Source organism: Suillus discolor (assembly GCF_016758755.1).
Source record: "Suillus discolor strain FC423 chromosome Unknown F5147scaffold_21, whole genome shotgun sequence".
Taxonomy (NCBI): Eukaryota; Fungi; Basidiomycota; class Agaricomycetes; order Boletales; family Suillaceae; genus Suillus; species Suillus discolor.
In genome coordinates this window covers 343,105-364,533 of record NW_024541268.1, presented here as the reverse complement: position 1 = coordinate 364,533, position 21,429 = coordinate 343,105, and the positions used below count along the sequence as shown (strand labels likewise).

General features: G+C 45.1%; 6 protein-coding genes across 6 annotated transcripts; 4 read left to right on the top strand and 2 right to left on the bottom strand.

The window, feature by feature from the left end:
- Positions 1 to 314: 314 nt before the first annotated feature.
- F5147DRAFT_745283 (Osmotin thaumatin-like protein) lies at positions 315 to 1,216 on the bottom strand (the record flags this gene model as incomplete). Its single annotated transcript, XM_041439739.1, has 5 exons — positions 315 to 412; positions 468 to 654; positions 701 to 823; positions 872 to 963; positions 1,012 to 1,216. 5 exons carry the CDS (start codon positions 1,214 to 1,216, stop codon positions 315 to 317), a joined length of 705 nt encoding a protein of 234 aa, XP_041294006.1.
- Positions 1,217 to 4,598: 3,382 nt separating this feature from the next.
- F5147DRAFT_772579 (uncharacterized protein) lies at positions 4,599 to 6,242 on the bottom strand (the record flags this gene model as incomplete). Its single annotated transcript, XM_041441361.1, has 9 exons — positions 4,599 to 4,683; positions 4,737 to 4,906; positions 4,959 to 5,123; positions 5,205 to 5,354; positions 5,401 to 5,721; positions 5,775 to 5,786; positions 5,843 to 5,988; positions 6,042 to 6,116; positions 6,167 to 6,242. The coding sequence occupies 9 exons, from the start codon at positions 6,240 to 6,242 to the stop codon at positions 4,599 to 4,601; spliced, it is 1,200 nt and encodes a 399-aa protein (XP_041294005.1).
- Positions 6,243 to 7,798: 1,556 nt separating this feature from the next.
- Positions 7,799 to 10,782, top strand: F5147DRAFT_752967 (uncharacterized protein; the record flags this gene model as incomplete). Its single annotated transcript, XM_041440226.1, has 8 exons — positions 7,799 to 8,254; positions 8,309 to 8,590; positions 8,658 to 9,086; positions 9,113 to 9,199; positions 9,230 to 9,837; positions 9,870 to 10,107; positions 10,183 to 10,351; positions 10,403 to 10,782. 8 exons carry the CDS (start codon positions 7,799 to 7,801, stop codon positions 10,585 to 10,587), a joined length of 2,454 nt encoding a protein of 817 aa, XP_041294004.1. The 3' UTR covers positions 10,588 to 10,782.
- A 1,168-nt stretch (positions 10,783 to 11,950) lies between these two features.
- F5147DRAFT_690109 (uncharacterized protein) lies at positions 11,951 to 12,294 on the top strand (the record flags this gene model as incomplete). Its single annotated transcript, XM_041437035.1, has 2 exons — positions 11,951 to 11,990; positions 12,050 to 12,294. A coding segment is annotated over exon 2 (172 nt), but the record flags the coding sequence as incomplete, so codon positions are not given.
- Positions 12,295 to 16,557: 4,263 nt separating this feature from the next.
- On the top strand, positions 16,558 to 18,062 carry F5147DRAFT_651946 (uncharacterized protein; the record flags this gene model as incomplete). The annotated part of the gene is made up of 6 exons (XM_041433570.1): positions 16,558 to 16,729; positions 16,777 to 17,437; positions 17,489 to 17,716; positions 17,776 to 17,875; positions 17,930 to 17,956; positions 18,012 to 18,062. The coding sequence occupies 6 exons, from the start codon at positions 16,558 to 16,560 to the stop codon at positions 18,060 to 18,062; spliced, it is 1,239 nt and encodes a 412-aa protein (XP_041294002.1).
- Positions 18,063 to 19,986: 1,924 nt separating this feature from the next.
- Positions 19,987 to 21,250, top strand: F5147DRAFT_136513 (fatty acid hydroxylase superfamily-domain-containing protein). Its single transcript, XM_041428219.1, has 3 exons — positions 19,987 to 20,592; positions 20,644 to 20,974; positions 21,029 to 21,250. Exons 1-3 carry the CDS (start codon positions 20,078 to 20,080, stop codon positions 21,146 to 21,148), a joined length of 966 nt encoding a protein of 321 aa, XP_041294001.1. The 5' UTR covers positions 19,987 to 20,077; the 3' UTR covers positions 21,149 to 21,250.
- Positions 21,251 to 21,429: the final 179 nt, after the last annotated feature.

Here is a 21,429-nt window from a genome sequence, read left to right as displayed (position 1 = left end):
GTATTTGCGGACGACATGCAGTCAGCAACCTAGATGGAATACACAAATGAGCATACAACAGGAATAGGATCAGTACTTATCAGATTCGAAGCCTCGATATCGTAGTTCTGTAACAATAAGTCGTCGGTAGAGTTGAGCCGCACCCAGACCGATCTGCATGACCGACTGGGAGCAGAGCCAGTGGTACTGACTGAAGAAATAGAAACCAACTTCCAATTGTAATTTGATAATCTGATATCCTCACAGATTTTCGGTGTATCGAACGAATACGACAGCTCCAATTTACAACATAAATGATCATTCATCGCCTATATCTACTGGGTGAAGTGAGAAGTTATGCCAGGACACAGAGTAAGAGTGATATCGGTGTTCCCGCAAGTATATACGACAAAGTCAATAGGAACATAGCCATCTGAACGATAATTATCAGCCCACTGTACCGATGACAGTAAGATGAAAACACATACCCGCGCCGTTATTGTCAGGGAATGCGTAGGCATTATAACAAGTTTCATAGTAGAAAGGACTGTTGGGGCCAGGGCCCTCGTTGTTAAGGCAGCCTCCTCCGCCAGCGGAAAGGGTGCCGTTGCTGCACGCGCTCGCAGAGGAGCAGCATGGGGAGTAGCACGTATCGGATCCAGGTCCAGGAACGGGCTAAAACATTATGAACATGCATAATGTCAACAGATGGATCACTCACACAGCCAGATGAGATCGTGCAAGCGAAGGCATCACAACTAGGATCAGCTGAGGAAATCTCCATTCCAACGTTATACCCATAGATGAGCGAGATATCATATGTCACACTTCCGGGGAGCAAGTACTACGTTTTAAGTCAGTAATTATTTCAATGCCAGCAACGGGAACCCACAAAGTTAAATTCGGCTCTACTGAAGGGAGTGTTACCATCCCAGGTAGGCCCACCAGTAGTACATGTAGAACCGTCGCTGTTGCATCCAGTACCTAGTGGCGCGGTCAGTGAAAAGCTGAAGAGAAGAGTTACACACTTACTGACGTTGATAGCGCCATCCCAGTTGGAGGTAATGCCTAGGTTTGCACTCTGGCCTTGAGCAATGTTGACGTTGGTGTCGATAGAACCATAGCTAGTGCTCATGTACAAGAAAACAGATTCAGAGCAATTGTTTACAACGACGAGAGATCGGGCTCGAGCCACGGTCACAATAGTGGTTAAAACTAAAGCGGAGAGAATGGCCATTGAGCAATGATTGGACGACTTAGAAATGGGAGATAATAATACCGTTTAAACGCTTTATGGACCCAGAACTCTTTGGCCGTGAGCGCGTCAGCATTTTATTGGAAGTGGACACCAAAAATGAAGCCACAGGATTTTGTCACAAATAGTGCAAATTGGCAAGTAGTAGTATGCTGCGGGATGCACATTGTCGTTGACCTTTGACAGGAAACCCTGATCCGGGAGACGGTATGAATTGACGGAAAATGCGATGACAGCTCAACATTGCATGAAGGGTGCTAAAAGAGGACTGGATTCAAAATAAGTACTGTGTTCAACTTGAAACACACCAACAACAAAATAATACTTCTGTTAACAATACATATTGTGCAAGGCCCCAACAGACAACGAACAAAGTTTGTTTTAAGAAAGAAACTTCTGTCAGTCCATGACTGTTATAAGGTCACAAAACTATTTCCGATTCGGTTATTTGGAGACTCACTTGTGATTGACACACAGTTAAAAGGTTGTAGGCTTGTAGCGTGTTGTGGCCAAGCTTGAGTTGGCCACTAGCAAAATTTAATCCAACAAGCAAATGAATGTAAGCTGATGAAGGGTAGGTTGACGGTCTTGCAATCTACTTACTTGACTTGTGCACTGTATAGCTTGTTCAAACATTGTATATCGGGGTTTAAAGTATAAACGTTATAAACACCAGCCTCCATAATCTTGTTTTTCAACTCCGCAGCACATATACATACTCGAGTTGCCAAGGAGTCAAGGACCAATCAAGGTCAACACCAATCCTCATTTACAGATGAGCCAGAGTCTTGTGTACGGTCAAGGATGCTAGGCTGTTCAACGCTGCATCAGGCTTCACGACCAGAAGCGCAAGGTTAGGGATGCTAGGCCGTTCCAAAAAATGCTACATCAGGCCTCATGATGCATGATGACCCAACGCGCAAGGAAGACCCTTTCATTCTGTTATTGTGGCATCCAGTGTAGGAGCCGTGACTATTTTTACGAAGTGGCTTTTCGGATGTAAGTATGTATAACTTATGGTATGGCATATAGTATTGGTACTGGCATCTTCCTACTAGCACTGATCAGTGATCACTGCATTATCCCTGGTTCCACGCCACTTCACACCCATTGTGACAGGTTGCGATGCGATGAAAGATTGATATTTTTATTGCTGTGTTCCTATAGAATGCAAGTCTATGGTTGGACTAGGTTTATGGATTGATTCTGAATCTTCTCGAGGAAGTTCTCCGATGATTTTTTGCCTGCATATCCTACGCACCGGCATTTTTGTACATCGTGATTATTCACACAAATTGAACTTTAACACGAGCGTCTACAAGATTCATCATTCTGTTGCCCCACATCCTAGATTTCACTCACTCGGTCTCTTACACTTTCGGAAAATCAAGGGTTCACCGTGTTCACTACTGGCAATACATGGTCCCCAACTATCGCGCCGATTCATTGTGCCTTCAAAAATACTTGAACTTGTCAAAACTTGGTCCAGTTTTCCGAGCCAAACCACCCAGTTTTCCAGGCACGGAGAAGTGAGTCTCTGTCGCAAAACATAGCCTGTACTGCCTACATATCATAGCCGATGGAACGGGATATTAGGTCATGCTGATACAGTGAGTATTGTTTGGTCTCAGAGAAAAATTATCACTGCCCTCCCATGGAATGTTTCTGTGTAGAGATCGTGAAAATAGATTGTTCATATCATCCCCAGAGATGGTTGCATTTTCTGGGTGGAATTATTCTTCAGATTCTGATATGTCAATGGTGTAGTCAACGGATTCACAGCACTCTTTTCTGTGCCACAGGGAGCGCCACATCTACGAGCACAGGATACTACTTGAGGTGGATATTGCGACTGGATATCTCAATCAAGTTAATACTAAGGACGATCAGACACTCATAACCATGTTACCGCGGTGCCTGTGGTACCTTACACACCATCAGACATACTGGCTTCGGCTTCCTTCTTACAAGCTTCCATTACAGGATTCCTCTGACATGTGTAAAACTGCGTATGCAGTCTTCGCTGTCAGCAATGAACAGATGGGTTTCTTTTAATGGATTAGAGCCTGAGACAGATTTGAATCATCTTAGGACCACTAAGAGAAGCAAAGTTCTCGCTGCTTCCGCAATTCTTCACGACAATTCCTAGTGTTTGGGGCGAGATGCTGATAATTAATGCATGTAAGGAACTAGATCTACTGCCATTTTTTATAATAATGGTGAATCAGGTTTGCTACATAGAATGAACATCCAGATTCAATGTCTGATCAACCCGAGCACCGCGAACACCGATTCAGAAAATATAAATCGTGACAGCTGTTCAACCGGCTCCCTCGTCTTTTATATTTGGTGTGCTACCTAAATTTGACAATTATCAAGTACTATCATGGTCAGTCATATTCTCAGAAGCTATAGTATGCGGAAAACGAGACTTGCAACTTCACTGGCAAGTCTTCATTGCAATGTCACTCTCACTGTCCTTTGATGGCTACATTGACTCGTGAGCTAACTGTAATTATGATAATCATCAGCTGGGCGGTTGTTGATCATCACCACAATGGAAACTATGTAGTCTCCTGCACCCTCCATAGCAATCTAGACTCCAGCTTTTTGCAAGTTCCTTCAGAGATACACGGGATCAGCCTTCCGGTCAACGTCATCCATTCAGTCATGTTCATATGGAATCTCGTTGGTTTTAGACTTTAGTCCGCCCCACATGGCATGAAGGCATATGAGAAAACCAGATAGGATCAGCATTTAATGCAGCGACAACAGACGGATGCATGTCCGAAGGAACTGCGCTAGGATGATGGGCAAAGGGCTGGAACATAGTACGGTGCATGTATGACGCCAAATCGAAGTGAGCACATACAAGGGTATGAAATATGCCATGAGAATAATGAGTACTGAGCAGACTCTGTTGAGCTGTTTCTGCAATCATCAGGAAAACCCTCCCATGTAAACTTAGATAAAGCTGTTCGGATTAGATCTTTTTCGTGCAACTAATACATATTAGACATATTAGATGGGCTAGACATCCTAGCCAGACTTTATTGCTGATTTTTAATTAGCCATACCTTGCTGCTATTTAGAACAATTAGCCATACCTTGCTGTCATTTAAAAACAATTTGACGTGTCCTAGTAGACACCTAGGAAACACTAATAGGAAGACTTTCACACTTCGAGTACATGAAAAAATTAATATCATTAAAATTGGGTATCAGGCTGATGCAGTAATGTACGACTCATATGAGCAAAACAAGCACGAGAAAACATAGCGAGTGGTGAGATATAGCGAGCAGTGGGGTATCGAAGATTAAATCCTATGTCCTGCAAAATATGGCACAGCGTCAGTGAGGTATTCTACTCGTCATCCATTCCCTCAAGGTCCAAGAATGCTAGATTGGTATCTTTGTCATAGACTCCAATTGTGTCACGATGTAAATGCCTGTAAGCAACAGTAAGTCAGCAACGTGTATACCAAATTGGATGTGGACTTACTGGACCTCCTCGTAAATATCAGCCATCATTTTGTGAAACTTGACAGGAGCCGTCTTTCGGATTCTCTCCAACAACGCCACGTGGTATGTATAGATATCACAGAATTGGTTACCAGTGAACTTGAAATCTTCACCTGCCTTGTTCTTCTTTGCAACGAGAACAGCATGGATCTAACAACAAAGAAGTGAGTCAATGAACAGATGAGTGCGAACACAAACTTACAGCTGTGCTGACCATGGCCAACATGGGGATATGGATTTCTGGTCGACCAGTTTTGTTCTCCGCAATGTCAAGAAAGTGCTGAGCAAACTGCAAACCAACTGACTTCGTGTTTTTGAAGAATGTCTCGTATAGAGTGTCGACTATGGGCTGCCCTTGATATGGCTTCTGTCATTTTGGAGAAGGAAGACCCTCAGCCTTGATGCGAGGTGTCAGTGGGATGTCAAATTCTTGTGCGAAAAAACTAACATCAAATGTCTGCGGAAAAATGTAGGAATGACCTGCAAGGAGACGGTCAACGATAGCATTGCAGTCATGGCCGAGTCGAAAGTAGCCTGGGGCATATTTATAGGCGACGTCCTTGATTTCAGTGCGGAAGAGGCTCACACAAGCATCAATCTATAGCAGGTGTCAATATTAAATCAAAGTAAGACAGATTACTTACTAGATTGGCGAGTGCCGACAAATACTCATCATCAACATACATCCGTTTCTCAATTGGCGCTGTCTTGTGGTGCTTCGCAGCCTGAAGTAAGATTTCCCGCGCATATGAGTTCTTGGCCACAATTTCAGGGTACCCGTGCTTGAAGGCAATGTATGCCTTGACCTCGAGGATACCATGATGGATCACCTTGCGAAGCTCCGTGTTCTGGTCCATAAGTCGCACTGACCCAGTCTTTGTGTAGACAAGATCAGCCATGGTGTCAGCATGTGGGGGCACATCGGGCTCAGGTTTGATTTCGAGGATGGAAAGGTCTTCTGAGGTCTGCCAGACTTACTCTTTGCAGGCTTTTTCTGGCAGTCTGCCTGCGTATTGACAATTGCAGGAACCTTGAAAGTTCATGCAGATTACTTAAGCTTATTGAATGCAGTGCGAAGTGACTCACCTCTTCAAACAGAGCTTTTGCGATGCTCTTGACTGGCTCTGATCCTGAGTCCGACATTTCAATTTCGGAGCTGGAAGCTCTATCAGAGACACTCTGCTTGCTAGCAGTGTCCGAATCAATATCTGACGGTTCAACACTGACACGAGCTATAACTTTCAACCATTAGTAAGAGTGTCACGTGGCAACACGCAATGCTGACCCCTCTTCTTTAACCGCTGAGGTTGGCTAACCTCCACGTTGTCCTCAGAGTCTGATGCGAGAGGTGGCGGCCGCTCTAATCTTTCTGTGAGCAAGTTTGGCTTTTGTGTGGGCACTGATACTTACTGCAGCTTTTGCTTTTTCCAGTTCTGAGGGGAGGTTCTGGCGCCCTTGCTTTCGTTCCACCACCTGCATCCATCATGGTGGGTCATCACTACAGGTGAGCTACTACTAATCGCGACTTACTTTTGACTGACTTGACCCATTTTGGAATAGGTGCAATATCATCAGTGGGTGAGCGTTCGTGCTTGCGTGCCCGTTTGTTTCGGCGGAGTGGTCCCCAAACTGCCACAAAGTATCATTGTGAGTATGAATTTGTATGGTGACAATGTGCTTACCTGGATTGTCTAGAGCCTGATCTTTTGCCTTGCGTCATACTTGAACCAAGTGAGTTTTAACTTTGTTGTCATGAAAAATTTCTTATGCTGTGGATGCAAGTCCATTGAAGGGAAATTAAGGTCGGAAGGAGTAAAAAGTCTGAAAAACGAATGTGAGAGTGCCTTTCTGCTGGAGAAAGACCGCTTCAAAAAGGTGAGTGAGTGTTTTTATTTAAGTTGGGGTCAGGCATTTAATTTGAAACAGTCCGCTTATTATACTGAGCGCTGAGCCAGGGTTGACCCTTTCCTTGTCTGGCTTAGTTTGCTATTTGGTGAGTTTATGTTCAGAAACTTAAAACACAGCTTTACAAAGTAGTCCTAGTGTGCACACCATTCTCTTCTTAGTAATGGTCCTGTCAATCGGGAACTTTCTTATTGGTGGCATGCTAATCGGATGCAAGTCGTTTCCTCCGTTTATGGACTATCAAGAAGCATTTTCCTCTCCATTACCGCCCTCTATGTTCCACTACTGCGCTTGGCAAAAGCCATTTCCTTCATTTACGGACTATCAAGAAGCATTTTCCTCTCCATTACCACCCTCTATGTTCCACTACGGCACTTGGTGAAAGCCATTTCCTCCGTTTACGGACTATCAAGAAGCATTTTCCTCTCCATTACCACCCTCTATGTTTAGCATCTTCAACTAGTGTTCTTCCCTAGTAACGGCCCCATCGGCTGGGAACTTTTGGCATTCCCCCGTTTATGAACTATCAAGAAGCATTCTCCTCTCCATTACTACCCTCTATGTTTGTCGTGTTCAGCTACTGTGCTTCGCAAAAGTCATTTATCTGATGTGCTTAACGAGTCTGATATCTGGTTCCATCACTGCAAGACTTGAATTTACCAATCTCCGAGCATGCGGAATACCGTCATCACTTTACCCAATATTTCTTACTTCGGCAGAGCCTCACAGCCTCTACATGCTGCTGACACCACTTTTTTGCTCTGACTGTCAGACTCGCACACTTTATTTGTCCTTACTGTTGACTGACAAGTTGTAAGTGATTTTCAGGCGTTCAGTGTTCATGTTTTATTGAATCTACGCAGAACATGCCCGAAATAACATGTCCTTCCTGCAATAAAAAGCTTGCATCAATCACCAGTTATAGTCAGCATCTCGCAAAAACCACCAATCCTGCCTGTCGTACCCTCTACCTTTCCTCACGGCGATTCGCTCCAGACCCAGCAAATGATGTAGATATAGACGCACCTGATCCAAATCATCCGCTGCATTTTGAAGGTGATTTTTTTGGAACATACGCTGAGGATGAGTTTGCATGGCCAGGGTCAGATGACGAGGGGGAATGTTGGTCAAGCACCTATGGATGAAGATGACTCAGATAATGACATCAACGATCATGACGAATGGGAGCCTCCTGCAGCACCAGCACCCTCAAGTCATTCTGCGGAGCATCATGACACTAACAATCATGACGAATGGGAACCTCCTGTAGTGCCAGCACCTGCGCACAATGATGCCTTACACCCACCTACCGCAGATCAAGGCCAAGATGCTTTTCATATGGCGCAGCGGCGACTTCTTGAACACGAACAAGTACCTATAGTTGTCCATTACCCTGATCAACGAGCTGGACAGCCCATCGACTCAGCCATCAAGCAGCCAAGCAATATAACCTACCATGCACAGCTTAATGGCTCGAGTGCAGATAATATCTATGCCCCATTCGCCTCGAAGCTTGATTGGGAGATGGCTCGATGGGCAAAATTACAAGGTTCAAGCTCAACTGCGTTCTCAGAACTTGTTTCTATTGAAGGTGTAAGTCCGTGCTTTACTCGAACACTAGGATCAATCTAATTGTAGCACTTCCAGCTTAGCGAAAAGATTGGTCTTTCCTTCAAGAATACACGGGAACTGAACAAGATCATCGACGATGAACTTCCAGGCCGTCCGAAATTCAAATGCGATCAGATTGTCGTTGCTAATGAAGTGTTTGATGTCTACTATCGCGATATCATTGAATGCATCAAGGCTCTTTTCAGTGATCCAAGTTTTGCTGACTTTCTGGTCTTTGCGCCTGAACGCCATTATGCCGACGAAGATGAGACGATTCGTTTATATCATGAGATGCATACTGAAAATGGTGGTGGAATAGTCAGGTCGGTGTTTTCTACCTTTTGTGAGCTTCAACGTACTAATATTAATATTGTATTCTTCCTAGAAACACTTAGATCACGAGCGCCCTGGTGCTACAATAATTCCCATCATCATTTCATCAGACAAGACTCAAGTTACGATGTTTCGCAACAAGACAGCATACCCCGTCTACGTGACTATTGGAAACATCCCAAAGGATATTCGTCGGAAACCATCACGCCAGGCACATGTCCTCCTCGCATACCTTCCAACTACTCGCCTTGAACACATTACCAACAAAGCTGCTCGCCGACGGATGCTTGCCAATTTATATCATGCTTGTGTGGGACGTGTACTTGCACCACTCACAGCTGCCGGCATCAATGGCATTAATATGCGAAGTGGTGATGGAATAATGCGTCGAGGCCATCCTTTGTTTGCATGTTTTGCAGGAGACTACCCAGAGCAAGTTTTAGCTACCGGAGTCAAGACAACTCAATGTCCAAATTGCGATGTTCCCTTCCGACGAGCTTGGTCTAGCAACTGGTGTCGCAAATTGGCAACCTACGAGACCTTGGTGCAGTACTTGATGCCCTCTGCGCTCTTGACCAAGGTGGATTGGCCTTTGTGCGTGCATGCGCAGATGCTGGCATTAAGCCTATTGTCCACCCATTCTGGGAGGGACTACCCTTTGTCAATATATTCGAATCCATAACTCCTGATATTCTGCATCAACTATACCAAGGGCTCGTCAAGCATCTCCTCGCTTGGCTTTCTGATGCATGTGGCAGTACGGAGATTGATGCACGATGTCGACGCCTCCCCCCAAATCACCATATTCGACTATTTACGAAGGGCATCACAACTCTTTCACGTGTAAGCGGTACAGAACATAATCAAATTTGCCATTTCTTGCTCGGCATCATCATCGACATCAGTCTACCTAATAATATGTCTTCCGCTCGACTCCTCCATGCCGTTCGTGGTCTGCTAGACTTTTTATATTTTGCTCAGTACCCATGTCACAGCTCTGAGACGCTGGTTTTACTTGACGAGGCACTTAACCTTTTCCACGACAACAAGGACATCTTTATTGACCTTGGCATTCGGAATTCCTTCAACTTGCCAAAACTCCACTTCACAGCTCACTACACTCACATGATTCGAATGTATGGCACTACGGACAACTACAATACCGAATACACCGAACACCTTCACATTGACCTTGCGAAAGATGCTTATCGCTCTACGAACCACAAGAATGAGTTTGGTCAAATGACGACTTGGCTTAACGGAGGGAGAAAATTTCACGTCATGAGAAATACATTCAGTGGAGACTCGTCGAAAACACCACACGTCCGCATCATCAGCCCCGTCCCCCAGAAATGACATTTCGTTGTACTCAAACGATGACAAAGCATCCTACCATCAAGGCGGTCACATTGGACAAGGTCGCAAACGAATATGGTGCCACGCACTTTAATGAATGTCTCGCACGTTATGTTGCGAAAGCTACCCTTCCTGTCGACACTACTGTTACAGCCAGGCAGCTTGAAGATCGAGCAGCTGATATACACATCCCATTTTAAAGACTACCGGTCTTTCACAAGGTGAAATGGCTCTTGGATAATGTTCGTGGTGATGGGGATCCTCCGGTCACAGTCGATAGTGTCCATGCACGTCCTGGACGATCAGGAAAATTTACATCCGACAGTGTTGCGCCACGATTTGATACCGTGTTCGTTAATGATGGCACAGGCGGGTCACTTGGCATCAAAGGTGAGTGCTCTGAATTGTGCTGTTGACTGGTACTCAGCGGTTACTATTTAGGATATCGAATTGCGCAAGTCCGTATCATATTCTCGATACCTCCCAAAGCCATCCCCCAACTTTTCCCATCCACATTTCAGCCTCCAAAACATCTCGCATACGTCGAATGGTTCTCTGCCTTCTGTGTACCTGATCGAGATCACGGCCTGCACAAGGTCTCACGTGTCGTTAAAAATGGAGAATGAATGGCCAGCATCATACCAATCAGCAATATTCATTGTAGTGCCCATTTGATTCCGCATTTCGGCTCTGTAGCTCCTTGTGAATGGACCTCTGCTAACGTTCTTGACGAGTGTTCATCATTCTATGTAAATACATACTTAGATCGATACAGTTTTGCAACACTGCGCTAGTTGCCAATGATTATCATTAGCTTGCACTATACTATTGGTCTTAGAGCTAGCTACTATAAAATTTCACAGCTTGCGAAAATTTGTCTAAGAACGTCTAATCTATCTAAGTCTATATGGGAGGGTTTTCCTGATGTCATGCCAGTTGATCCAGAGAGCGAGTGCAAAGCCTTGTCTAGTAGGAATGCTATCTACCGCAAGCACCCGTGAGCATTTGAAAAGGTTACAGTGAGAAGGCATATTGCTTGGTGTGGGGGCAAATGACTTGTATCTTGTTGATGCACGTCGCATCCGGATCTAAGAAAGCTACAAGCTTAATTAAGCTTGTGGCTTTCTTCAACGAGTTAAGTATTTTGCACAGTATAATGACTTTGAAGTATCTGTCAGAGTCGTGAATGGACTGTTATGTACTATCACTTGCCCAGAGTTGCAAAACGTTCCGACCAGTTTTTCATAACACAACAACTACACAACATTAAAATAAAAAAAACACTAGGAGCATGTTGGAATTAGAGGAGTGTTAGAAGGCAATGCGAAATCACTAGTAAAATTCCTGAATTTTTTGGTGCATGTGATGGCTTCCCTACGATGGATTAGCGTGGAAAGTACATGTTCTGCGCAGTATTTTCGCTGCCTGCAAGTACCTCCAGCCCATTTTTCATGAAATAAAAAATACATACAGCAAGCTATGTACTAATTACCCTCTAGAATCATTGTGCTAAGAAAATGAGTGGAAAATGAGTGTGCTACATTGTGATTTGCAACTCCGGGCCATTTTGCAACTCTGGGCAAGTGATAGTACTCGCTACAAAGTGTGTGAACTTCACTTCTATTATATAAGTTGTGCAGGGCCACATCCGTGGCAGGGCCCGCTACCTCGTGTGTGGGAATGGACGTCTTGGTTCAATCCCAGTGAAAATGTGCTCTGATGGGAAAGGTCCAGAGATGTTCAAATACAAAATACCTGTTTTGTACTGCGTTGAAAAGTGCTTATTTGTGATATACATAGATCTCCTTCGCATAGCACATTGCTTATTGTTATCTTCTTACAACTTCGCATTGTAAGGTCGCATGCAACACAAACTTCGTATCATCGTGTTACATACAACGCACAACATTGCATCTTCACATCGTGTCGCAAAAAACACTTTGCCCACGCTCTGCTCAGCCTAGCCTCTGGAGCGCGAAAAGCATAATTACTAGTAGGTGGTGGAGGAGGAAAGCTCTCATTAATTCAGGTGAGTATCATATGTATTAGCCTTCTTGGCTGTTATTTCCCTATCTAACTTTGACCTAGAATGAATATTGACCAGGCTGGTGTTCGGTTTCTTTGTGTCTGCACCAAGTATAATCATGGGCAGCCTCACGAAGTCTCATACATGTCCTGGTACTGCCATCTCAATGAAGCAACCACCGAGGAAGAAAAGGAGAAGATGCAAACTGCAAAAGCATTTGGTTTGGGGGCACTAACTGTTTCAGATCCTCCTGCACAAGCCTCAGGCAGTTCTGGACACCCAGTGCCTAGTACTGATGGCTTGAAGGCTATTCCTTCAGATGATGCCTGCGAGATGTCCTTATCAGATGGTGCTCATCATGCTGCCACCTTACGAGCACTTGCAAAACGAGCACGCGAGAGCGCAGATTCTCAATGCTTTGTAGGTCGACGCAAGCAGGCCAAAACTGTGGAGCCTGAACAAGTGGTATGTATTTATATTCAAACACACACAAGTCTGACTATCGTTTTAAAGACTCATCCCGACAACGAACCTCTGCCCCCTCCTGACAACGAACCTCTGCCCCCTCCCGACAACGAACCTCTGCCCCCTCCCGACAATGAGCCTCTGCCCCCTCCCGACAACAAACCTCTGCCCCATCCTGACAACGAGCCTCTGCCCCCTCCCGACAACGAACCTCCACCCCCTCCTGACCATGAACACCCCCCAATTGAGTTGGTACTAGCCCGTAGGCCACAACCAAACATTGATATCAACAACCTGGCACAGCGTGCTGTGCTCCAGAAGATGAAAGAATCTATGGAGTTTGTTCTGGCACTGAAGAATGCGTCTTTGGATGATCCCCTTGCCAAGCTTAGTGACGATGCTCTACATAGACTGCGGAATCCGCCGCAAGGGCCCATCGTTATCGACAGCCCTGGTGTGCGTCAGAGCATCTCTATGTACCTGGTGCTTGAGCATGGCTCTCAAGAGGCCTATAATTGAATGCGGAGAGCCACAATGTGCAATTTTGAGGGTGCTAATGGTGTTGACAAGATCCTCAGTTTTTACAATGTCGAGAAGCTCATTTCCCAGCACACTGGTGTCGAATCAATTGAGCACGACATGTGCCCAGAGTCATGTTTAGCATTCATGGGCCCGTTTGCCCATCTGGAGAGCTGTCCAATGTGCGGCTCATCTCGATGGGATCAAGCAAAGTTACGAGCGAGTGGTGGACAAATCAAGGTTGCGGCACAAACATTTGTTACTATCCCACTTGGTCCGCAGCTACAGGCTCTCTATCGTGACCCGGAGAGTGTGCGTCATATGTGATACCTTTGGGAGCGAACTCAGGAGGTTCTAGATGGCCTGAGGCAGACAGGAAGGGTGCCTGTTGTTGATGATATCGCAATGGGGTTTGATATTCTTGGTGCTGTGCTTGATGGTGAGATCAAGCAGGATGGCATTCTTCTGATGGTCTCACTTGACAGTGCGCAGCTATACAAGAGCAAGACATCCGATTGTTGGATCTATATATGGGTCATTCTTAATCTATCTCCTGACAAGCGCTACCAAAAACTTCATGTTCGCCCTGGTGGCTTTATTCCAGGACCAAATAAACCAAAAAATGTCGACTCATTCATTATTGTTGGAATGCATCATCTCGCTGCACTCCAACGTAAAGCACTCACTATTTGGGATGCCTCTCGTAACCACGTTGTCAGGTCAGACCTCCATCTCATTTTTACGACAGCAGATGGCCCAGGGCTCGTGTATTGGGATGGGATGGTAGGGCACAGTGGCAAGAACGGATGTCGCATGTATTGTGGAGTGAGAGGAAGGCGTAAAACTCGTGGCACTCATTACTATCCAGCACTTCTGAAACTGCGTGATCGCTGTGTTGAAGGAAGTGACCACGCCAATATTGATGTATTCACTATCCCACTTGGTGGTGCCGATGACTATGCCAAAAATATCGAGCTTATCATGACTGCACCAAGCCAATGCCAATATGAACTCAAGAAGACGGACACCGGTCTCACAAAACCCCCATTAATCCTCGGCCTCAGCCCCCAGCACTGCCTCAGTGTTCCACTCTGTATGACAACTGATATAATGCATCTCGCAGGCAACCTCAGCGATCTCCTTCTTGCGCTCTGGCGCGGAACAATGGACTGTGCACCGACAGACAATGTCAACACATGGGACTGGGCTGTCCTTTGTGATGGGGATGGCTGAATTGCGCATGGAAAGGCAGTGGAGGCTGCAGGGCCATATCTTCCAGGCTCGTTTGATCGAAAACCTCGGAATATTGCTGAGAAGATCAATACCGACTACAAGACTTAGGAATTTCACCTATATACCTTTGGCCTTGGTCCTGTGCTACTCTACAACATTCTTCCTGAGCCCTATTGGCTCAACTACTGCAAGCTCATGCGCGGGTTTCAAATTATGAGTCAGCACAGTCTCACAGCAGAAGAACTTACCGATGCGTTTATTCTCCTTGGTACTTGGGAGTGAGAGTTCGAGACCCTCTATTATCAGCTCAGAGAGGATCGCTTGCATTTTGTACGCCCGTGTACCCACCAGACTAGTCATCTTGTGATGGAGACAGTTCAGAAGGGCCCACCAATCTGCTATGCCCAGTGGACGATGGAACGTACTATTGGGAACCTTGGTCAAGAGATTCGACAACCTTCTCGACCATATGCAAATTTGTCACAACAGGGACTACGACGCTGCATGATCAACACACTCCTATCTACAATGCCTGATCTTGATGAACCTCGCAAACATCTTTCAGACACTGCTGCTGATCTAGGAGATGGATATGCACTGCTTTGCAAGCAAGACAGATATGCAAAACTCCCCGTTGGAGAAGAAGCACAAGCTTTGTCTGATTTCCTTGGACTCAATCACCCACTCCCTCACATCAAAAAATGGTCACGACTTCTACTACCAAATGGACAAATTGCACGCTGACACGCACCAAACTTGTTTTGTGCATGGTCATGGCTACTTTTTAGCTTTGATGTTCTCTACTATACTTTACGAAATTACTAAGAATTTTCTATAACACATTATGATTTGATTTGAGTAATTTTCAGACATAACACACCCATAATACTACATAATAATTCAATTAACACTTATCCAATCTAAAGATAAGTTCCAAACATACCACAACACATTAGTCAGCATTCTCTCACAATCTTATGATTGTTTTTTACAATTCTTCACATATTTTCTGAATGTTCTGAAACATATTTACGGTAGCATCCAACATTTCAACAGTTCATGTGTGATCAATGGCTTAGTCAGATGAAATGGATTAGTAAGATGAGATGGATTCAGTCAGGAAACTGAAGGAAGAAAGTTGATAGATGGGAATATTTGAGAAGTGAACAAGTCATTATGAGACATTTCAACTATGACTCAGTATGAGTCATTATGAGTCATTTTCTGTCTGAGTCACTATGAGTCATCTTTAATATGACTCAGTATGAGTCAGGATGAGTCATATTTTCCTTAAATAGATAGTCACACAGCCACATTTAGAGTAGTATATAAGGGGCCCAGTTTCCCCTCTGAATAATGACAATCTCCCTTTTGAAATAAGCTTCCTTTGAGAGGACAGACATCCCCCTTTAAAGAGAGAGGGAGGAGGATTTGAGTATCTTCCTGAATTTCTCACCCTATATTTGTGTGAACATCTGAGTGAATATTAGTTTATTCCCTCCATTCTTTTGTCATCATTTCCCACAACATACTGATCTTCTGAGGCCTACCTTGAGCCAATCCTTGAATTACACTAGCTGGTACACGGTTATCAGTCTTCTAGTTGTAGTTTCGTCACATTCTCTTTGCAACACAGGATACCTTTTCTGTGGGGAGAATTTACATATTTTTAACGATTAGGAGGACGACAAATAAGACTAGCACTTTATTCAACAATATTAAGAGCTTGGCTGCTTTAAGACTACATCAAGAAGGTGTACTCTGTTCTGATTCTGCGTCATACTCATCGTGAGTGCCTGAGCAGCAGAGAAGTTAGTTTCAAAGCCACATATTTCAGTTGATTCAATTGTGTTAGAGGCTTAGTTTGATCTCCTCTAATTTTTGAGAATAGGGAGTGTTTACAAGATATTACTCTGATTCATTGTGTATTGTGTGATTCATATCTTCATCTTCATATTGCACACCTTTGCAATCCTCTTTTAGTAGCATCGTAGTACTGCATCAAGCCAGTTATCGATTCGGCTACACCATTTACGATCCTTATCTTCACCATCCTAAGTACTGCATCAAGCCAGTTAACGGACTATCGACCTTCAAGTACCTAAGCACTGCATCAAGCCAGTTAACGGTCACTGTCTCAACCCACCTAAAGTCATTAGAAGTTGTTTAGATTGACCCAGCTATTTACGCCTCCTCCCACGAACGACCACATTATCAACCGTTGGTATTTGTCTGAACCGTTGACCGTGGAGGATAGTGAGAACTGGTGATTTTATTGCCAATCACATCCTAGTAAGACAACGGATGGAAATTGGAGTATCTCGCCAGTACATCATACTCTGCTTGGCGTAGAATGTATCTTACTGATGACGGAAACTGGAAGTTGAAGAATCATGGCAATGAGGATGAGGACGAAAGTGACGATGGCAATGCTGGTAACTCACACACCTCAAGCTCAAATGGTAAAAAGCGCAAGAAGGTGAAATTCTCCATCAAGTCCGAAGTCCCTCAAAAGAAGATGAAAGGTGAGTTTTTTTTTCTGTCTACGTGTCATACTGACAATATTTCCTAGCTGATTCCAAGTCTGCTGATATTCTACCACAGTTATCAACTACATCATCAACTCCAAGTACTCAGTCTCTGGTAGTTTCGCCTCTACCTTCTGATTCCTCTCCAACACCGCAACCAGGGCCGATACCAGACTCTCCAACACCCTTTCCGACGATGGCACCGACCTCTCTGGCACCAGACCTTCCGGCACCAGAGTCTCTGACACCAGACCCTCTGATACCCTCTCCAATGGCACTGACCTCCCCGACACCATCTGTGATGGCACCAACCTCTCCAATGCCAGACCCTCCAACGCTCCCTCCAATGGCACTGGCCTCCTCGACTCCATCTGTGATGATGGCACCAACCTCTCCGATGCTGGTGGACCCTCTGACACTCCCTCTGATGGCACTGGCCTCCCCGACACCATCTGTGATGGCACCAACCTCTTCGATGCTGGTAGACCCTCCGATGCTCCCTCCAATGGCACTGGCCTCCCTGAGACTAGAGTCTCTAACGATAGCATCTCCGGCATCAGCTCCACCACCCAAACTTCTGCCAACTACTCCTGCACTGCTTTCTCCTGTGTTAGGCCTGGACTCGCATAGTAAAGAAAATATCCCTTCGAAGCTTCTTAGGCTCACTGCACTGACACATGTCAATGTTGTAGTTGCAAATCCACTGTAACTTAGTTGACCTTATTTCACCGGATGTCTTGAATAACTTTTCATTAGGGCAGCACTTGCTCTCGCAGCATCAAAAGTTCAGTTGCCACCTCTTCTGCTTGGACCCACTCCTCTCCCACCCCCTCCCGCACCTAATGGTACTGATTCTGCATCGACCACTCAAAATCACACTGGTCTCCCCACTGTCGATGATGTTAGGACTTCGAAGGCTGCAACAGGATCTACCAAAAGCAGCACCAAGGGTAAGATGCGTCCAAGCAGTACTAAAAATGGACGGTAAGTGTGCCCGCACGACAACAGCCTGTCAGTCTCAATGCTGATTTTGTTTATTTTAGCAACTTGTGTGCCCAACGATGGCTCAAGACATTGAAGACAAACGGAACGACCGAGGAGTTTTGTGCTTACTATGGAGATCTCACGCCAGCTCAGCGAAAGGTACATTGCTGCTTTATTCCAGATGTGCATGCTTTAATTTCTTTGGTATGACAGGTGTATGATGACGAGTCAGCATCACTGGTAAGTAGTTGTATTGCCCAATAACTACTACAAGGTTTGGTCTAATCTACTGCAGGTTGCCAATAAGTCCTGGAACAAGACCGCTTACGATGGAACGATGTACTAGATCCCGATCATTTCAGCCCGACTCGTACTCCTCACACATGGGCTTCAAGTTGTCGCAGACTCCGACTCCTCGCATATGGACCCCTCTCGGATTCTTATTACTTCCTATTTCTTTCCTAATGCTGTTGCTTTCTAGCCATGTTTTCAGTGTATTTGCGACTGCTGCTTTCTATTGGTATCACATTTGTATTAATACCCAGTGCAATGCATATCATTTATCGTCCCATCCGAGCACATTCACAAGGCAGCTGGTGTGCGCACACAGTCATATATGGCACTATCCGAGCATATTGCGAGATAGACCATGCATATATTCAAATGTGATTAGAAAATGTTCGCGCGAAGAAAAACATAAATGAACATCTGTGAGTTTGCCCCGTCTTATTCAAAATGTGATATAAGTTTCACACTCTATATAACATGTGATGAGATCTGTTTTTATTTTTGACCACCGTAAAAATCACATCTCAACATCTCTGGACCTTTCCCATCAGAGCACGTTTTCACTGGGGTTCAATACTCATTCTTCCTTTTTAAACTACTGCCATGTTTATCGGATGGCATCTGCAGCTCTGCCTTGTACTGCAGCGATTCTCTTAGCCATAGTCATTGATGTATCATCATTCAACTTTAACACAGTCAATAGCTCATGAACTACCAACCGACGGACCATATCCTGAGCAACAACCTGATCTGACGACAAAGTACCCGCTTGGGAAGCTTCATTAACAAGAGATTGACCATCATGTACACCAGAGCGTCCCAATTCTGATACATAAAATTCAGCACCCAGCATCTGATAATAATAATAATAATAATAGAGAGACATACCAGGATTCTCCGTCGACGTCCACTGGCACAATGGCAGGCGCACATCAGGATGACTGTGCAAAATATCGCAACAAAACAGCGAACCAATCGCGTCCCAAGACAACTGTGGTTGGCAAAGTGTCACGAATAATAAACAGAAACTCAGTAGACAACTGCACATCGTCTGCGACCAAAGTCACGAGCGCCCGAAACACGCCATCTTGAGAACGATCAAGGGGCACAAATGACATAGCAACCAGAGAATGAGCTAGAAGAGTCATCCCGCACAACTGATATGTTTTGACCATCGAGCATAAACGACATGATGAGGACTGAGTAAATAAAAGACTCAATTTTGAGCGTCAGATACACATATGCGCCCCAAAAAAACGTGAGAAAAGAATACTTCATCGAACCAAGACGAGAAAATATTGCCGTTTATGTAAGATTGAATTTGCAAATGTGCAAAATCTGTGTTATTTTCCATCTGAACGGTCGACAAAAACCCAGCTACCTAAAGGTAGCGGGAATAATACATAGCTCGAACTAAAGAAACACCTCAGGCTCAGGTGTGTTTGCCAATGCCAATGTCCTGGTGACAGACACGTTCGTCAGGGAGTAACACGAATAATCCTAAAGCATATCTATTCCATTCTTCGGGAAATGATTCAGGCATGACGCGTGATGAGTTTTCGTTGCCACGGGCCACGGTGGCACGACCATGGAAGATCACCCCACCAGGACAGTCATATTTGTCCGAATCACTACGAAGGCATCGAAAAATGTGGAGAATGATGCTGCAACTGGCCCAATTTCTGAGCATGGAAGGAAGATCCTTGATCCCATTACAAAGACTGAATCGGACCAAGGTAGAGACAACGCATTCCGCATACTTTAAGTGAGTGCATCGTTTCCTTTCCCCTGAGCTCTATGATATCCTGTCGGGTGAAACGACTGATCTTAGGACATCAATTTTGTTCTCCATCCCCATACAACAAGCCAGTTTCACGACTTCAGAAGGCATTTCAGATTAGCTGTGCGGAGACCGGGAGAATTCACCAACAAAAGTATTTCATACCGGGTCGCAGATGTTGGTGACGTGGCCGAATTCCCGGTGACTATATCCATCACGGGCTACAGTCCTACAAATTGACAACACATAAACTACTTCACGGTTCCTTCCGACGACTCTCTTCCTCGTCAACAATGAACTCGACCTGCCCATTTTTCGTGATAGGCAAAACCGTGTGCCTCTCCCCGGTCAGAATCCCATTCTACTTTTCTCTGCGCCAAAGTATATTCGATGACATTCCAGACACCTACGTCGCACTTGGTGCGCCAGTGCTCGCTTTTTGGCTCATGTCTCTCATGTTCTACTGTCTTGATATCTCTGGCTGGCGATGGCTGGATAAATATCGCATTCACGAGTCCGAGGAAGTCAAGTCCAGAAACTTGGCGACGCCTTGGGAGGTCGCACGTGCTATTATATTCCAAAATGTGATGCAGATTCTGGTAGGTTTTGCCTGGTTGACAGAGCCGCCAGCGATCTCGGTTGCGCGGTGTCAGAGCGAGATGGAGGGCTTGGGAAGAACGCTGGTCTTTGTCGTGCCAGGTCTCTTTGGGGAGGAGACAGGGATGAAAATATTGGAGCAGTGGGGGCCTGGGATGACCCATTGGCTGTACTGGTGGGGAATCCCAGCTGCACAGATATTCCTCGCGATGTGAGTGTCATTTAAAATATGGCTTGAGCTCCCTCCAATGAGTCTCCCCAGGTTCACCGTCGATACCTGGCAATACTTCATACATCGCTTGATGCACACAAACCAATATCTCTACAGAAAGATCCACTCAGTGCACCATAAGCTTTATGTTCCTTATGCCTTAGGGGCATTATATAACCATCCCTTCGAATTCCTTTTGATGGACACGCTAGCCATAATCATTGCAGAGCAAGTCGCCCATCTTTCTATACGACAAGCCATTTTCTGCGTCGTGTACGGTACGTGCCAGGGTGTCGACGTTCACTGCGGATACAATTTCCCATTTGATCCCTTCCGACTGATCAGCGGAAATAACTCAGACTATCACGACATACATCATCAGGTATGCCCCTTTACTACCACTTGTCCTCGAAAGTAGTGTTTAGGAGGCGTACAGGCCGTCGGCATCAAGTCGAATTTCTCACAGCCTTACTTCATCCATTGGGACGTACTTCTTGGCACGCGCATGACCAGAGAAGACATTCAAAAACGTGGACAGAAAGTAAAGACGACGTGATGCATCAAACCCGATTATGGCATATAGAGATCTGAAGTTTGGTTTTCGCCTGTACGATCCTAGGTTCTCTCTCTCTTCCCTAGGTTTTGTGTGGCGGTTGCAGACCACTGACAGCGCTCGTGATTTATTCGTCCCTTATTCTTACCTTACAGTCTCCCGTTTTGACCCGCGCTGCACGCGACGTACTTATTGCACGTGCTACATTAAATAGAGAAAAGATGTAAAAGCTCTAGTGAATAGTTAGATAGAGACTGGCATTCTTGCAACCAAGCTATTACGTG

Excerpts from the sequence above, each read along its gene's own strand:
- F5147DRAFT_136513 (XM_041428219.1), top strand. The coding sequence starts at position 20,078 with ATGAACTCGACCTGCCCATTTTTCGTGATAGGCAAAACCGTGTGCCTC. Across the intron at positions 20,593-20,643 it reads GCACAGATATTCCTCGCGAT|GTTCACCGTCGATACCTGGC; the intron begins GTGAGTGTCATT and ends GAGTCTCCCCAG. Across the intron at positions 20,975-21,028 it reads ATCACGACATACATCATCAG|GCCGTCGGCATCAAGTCGAA; the intron begins GTATGCCCCTTT and ends GGAGGCGTACAG.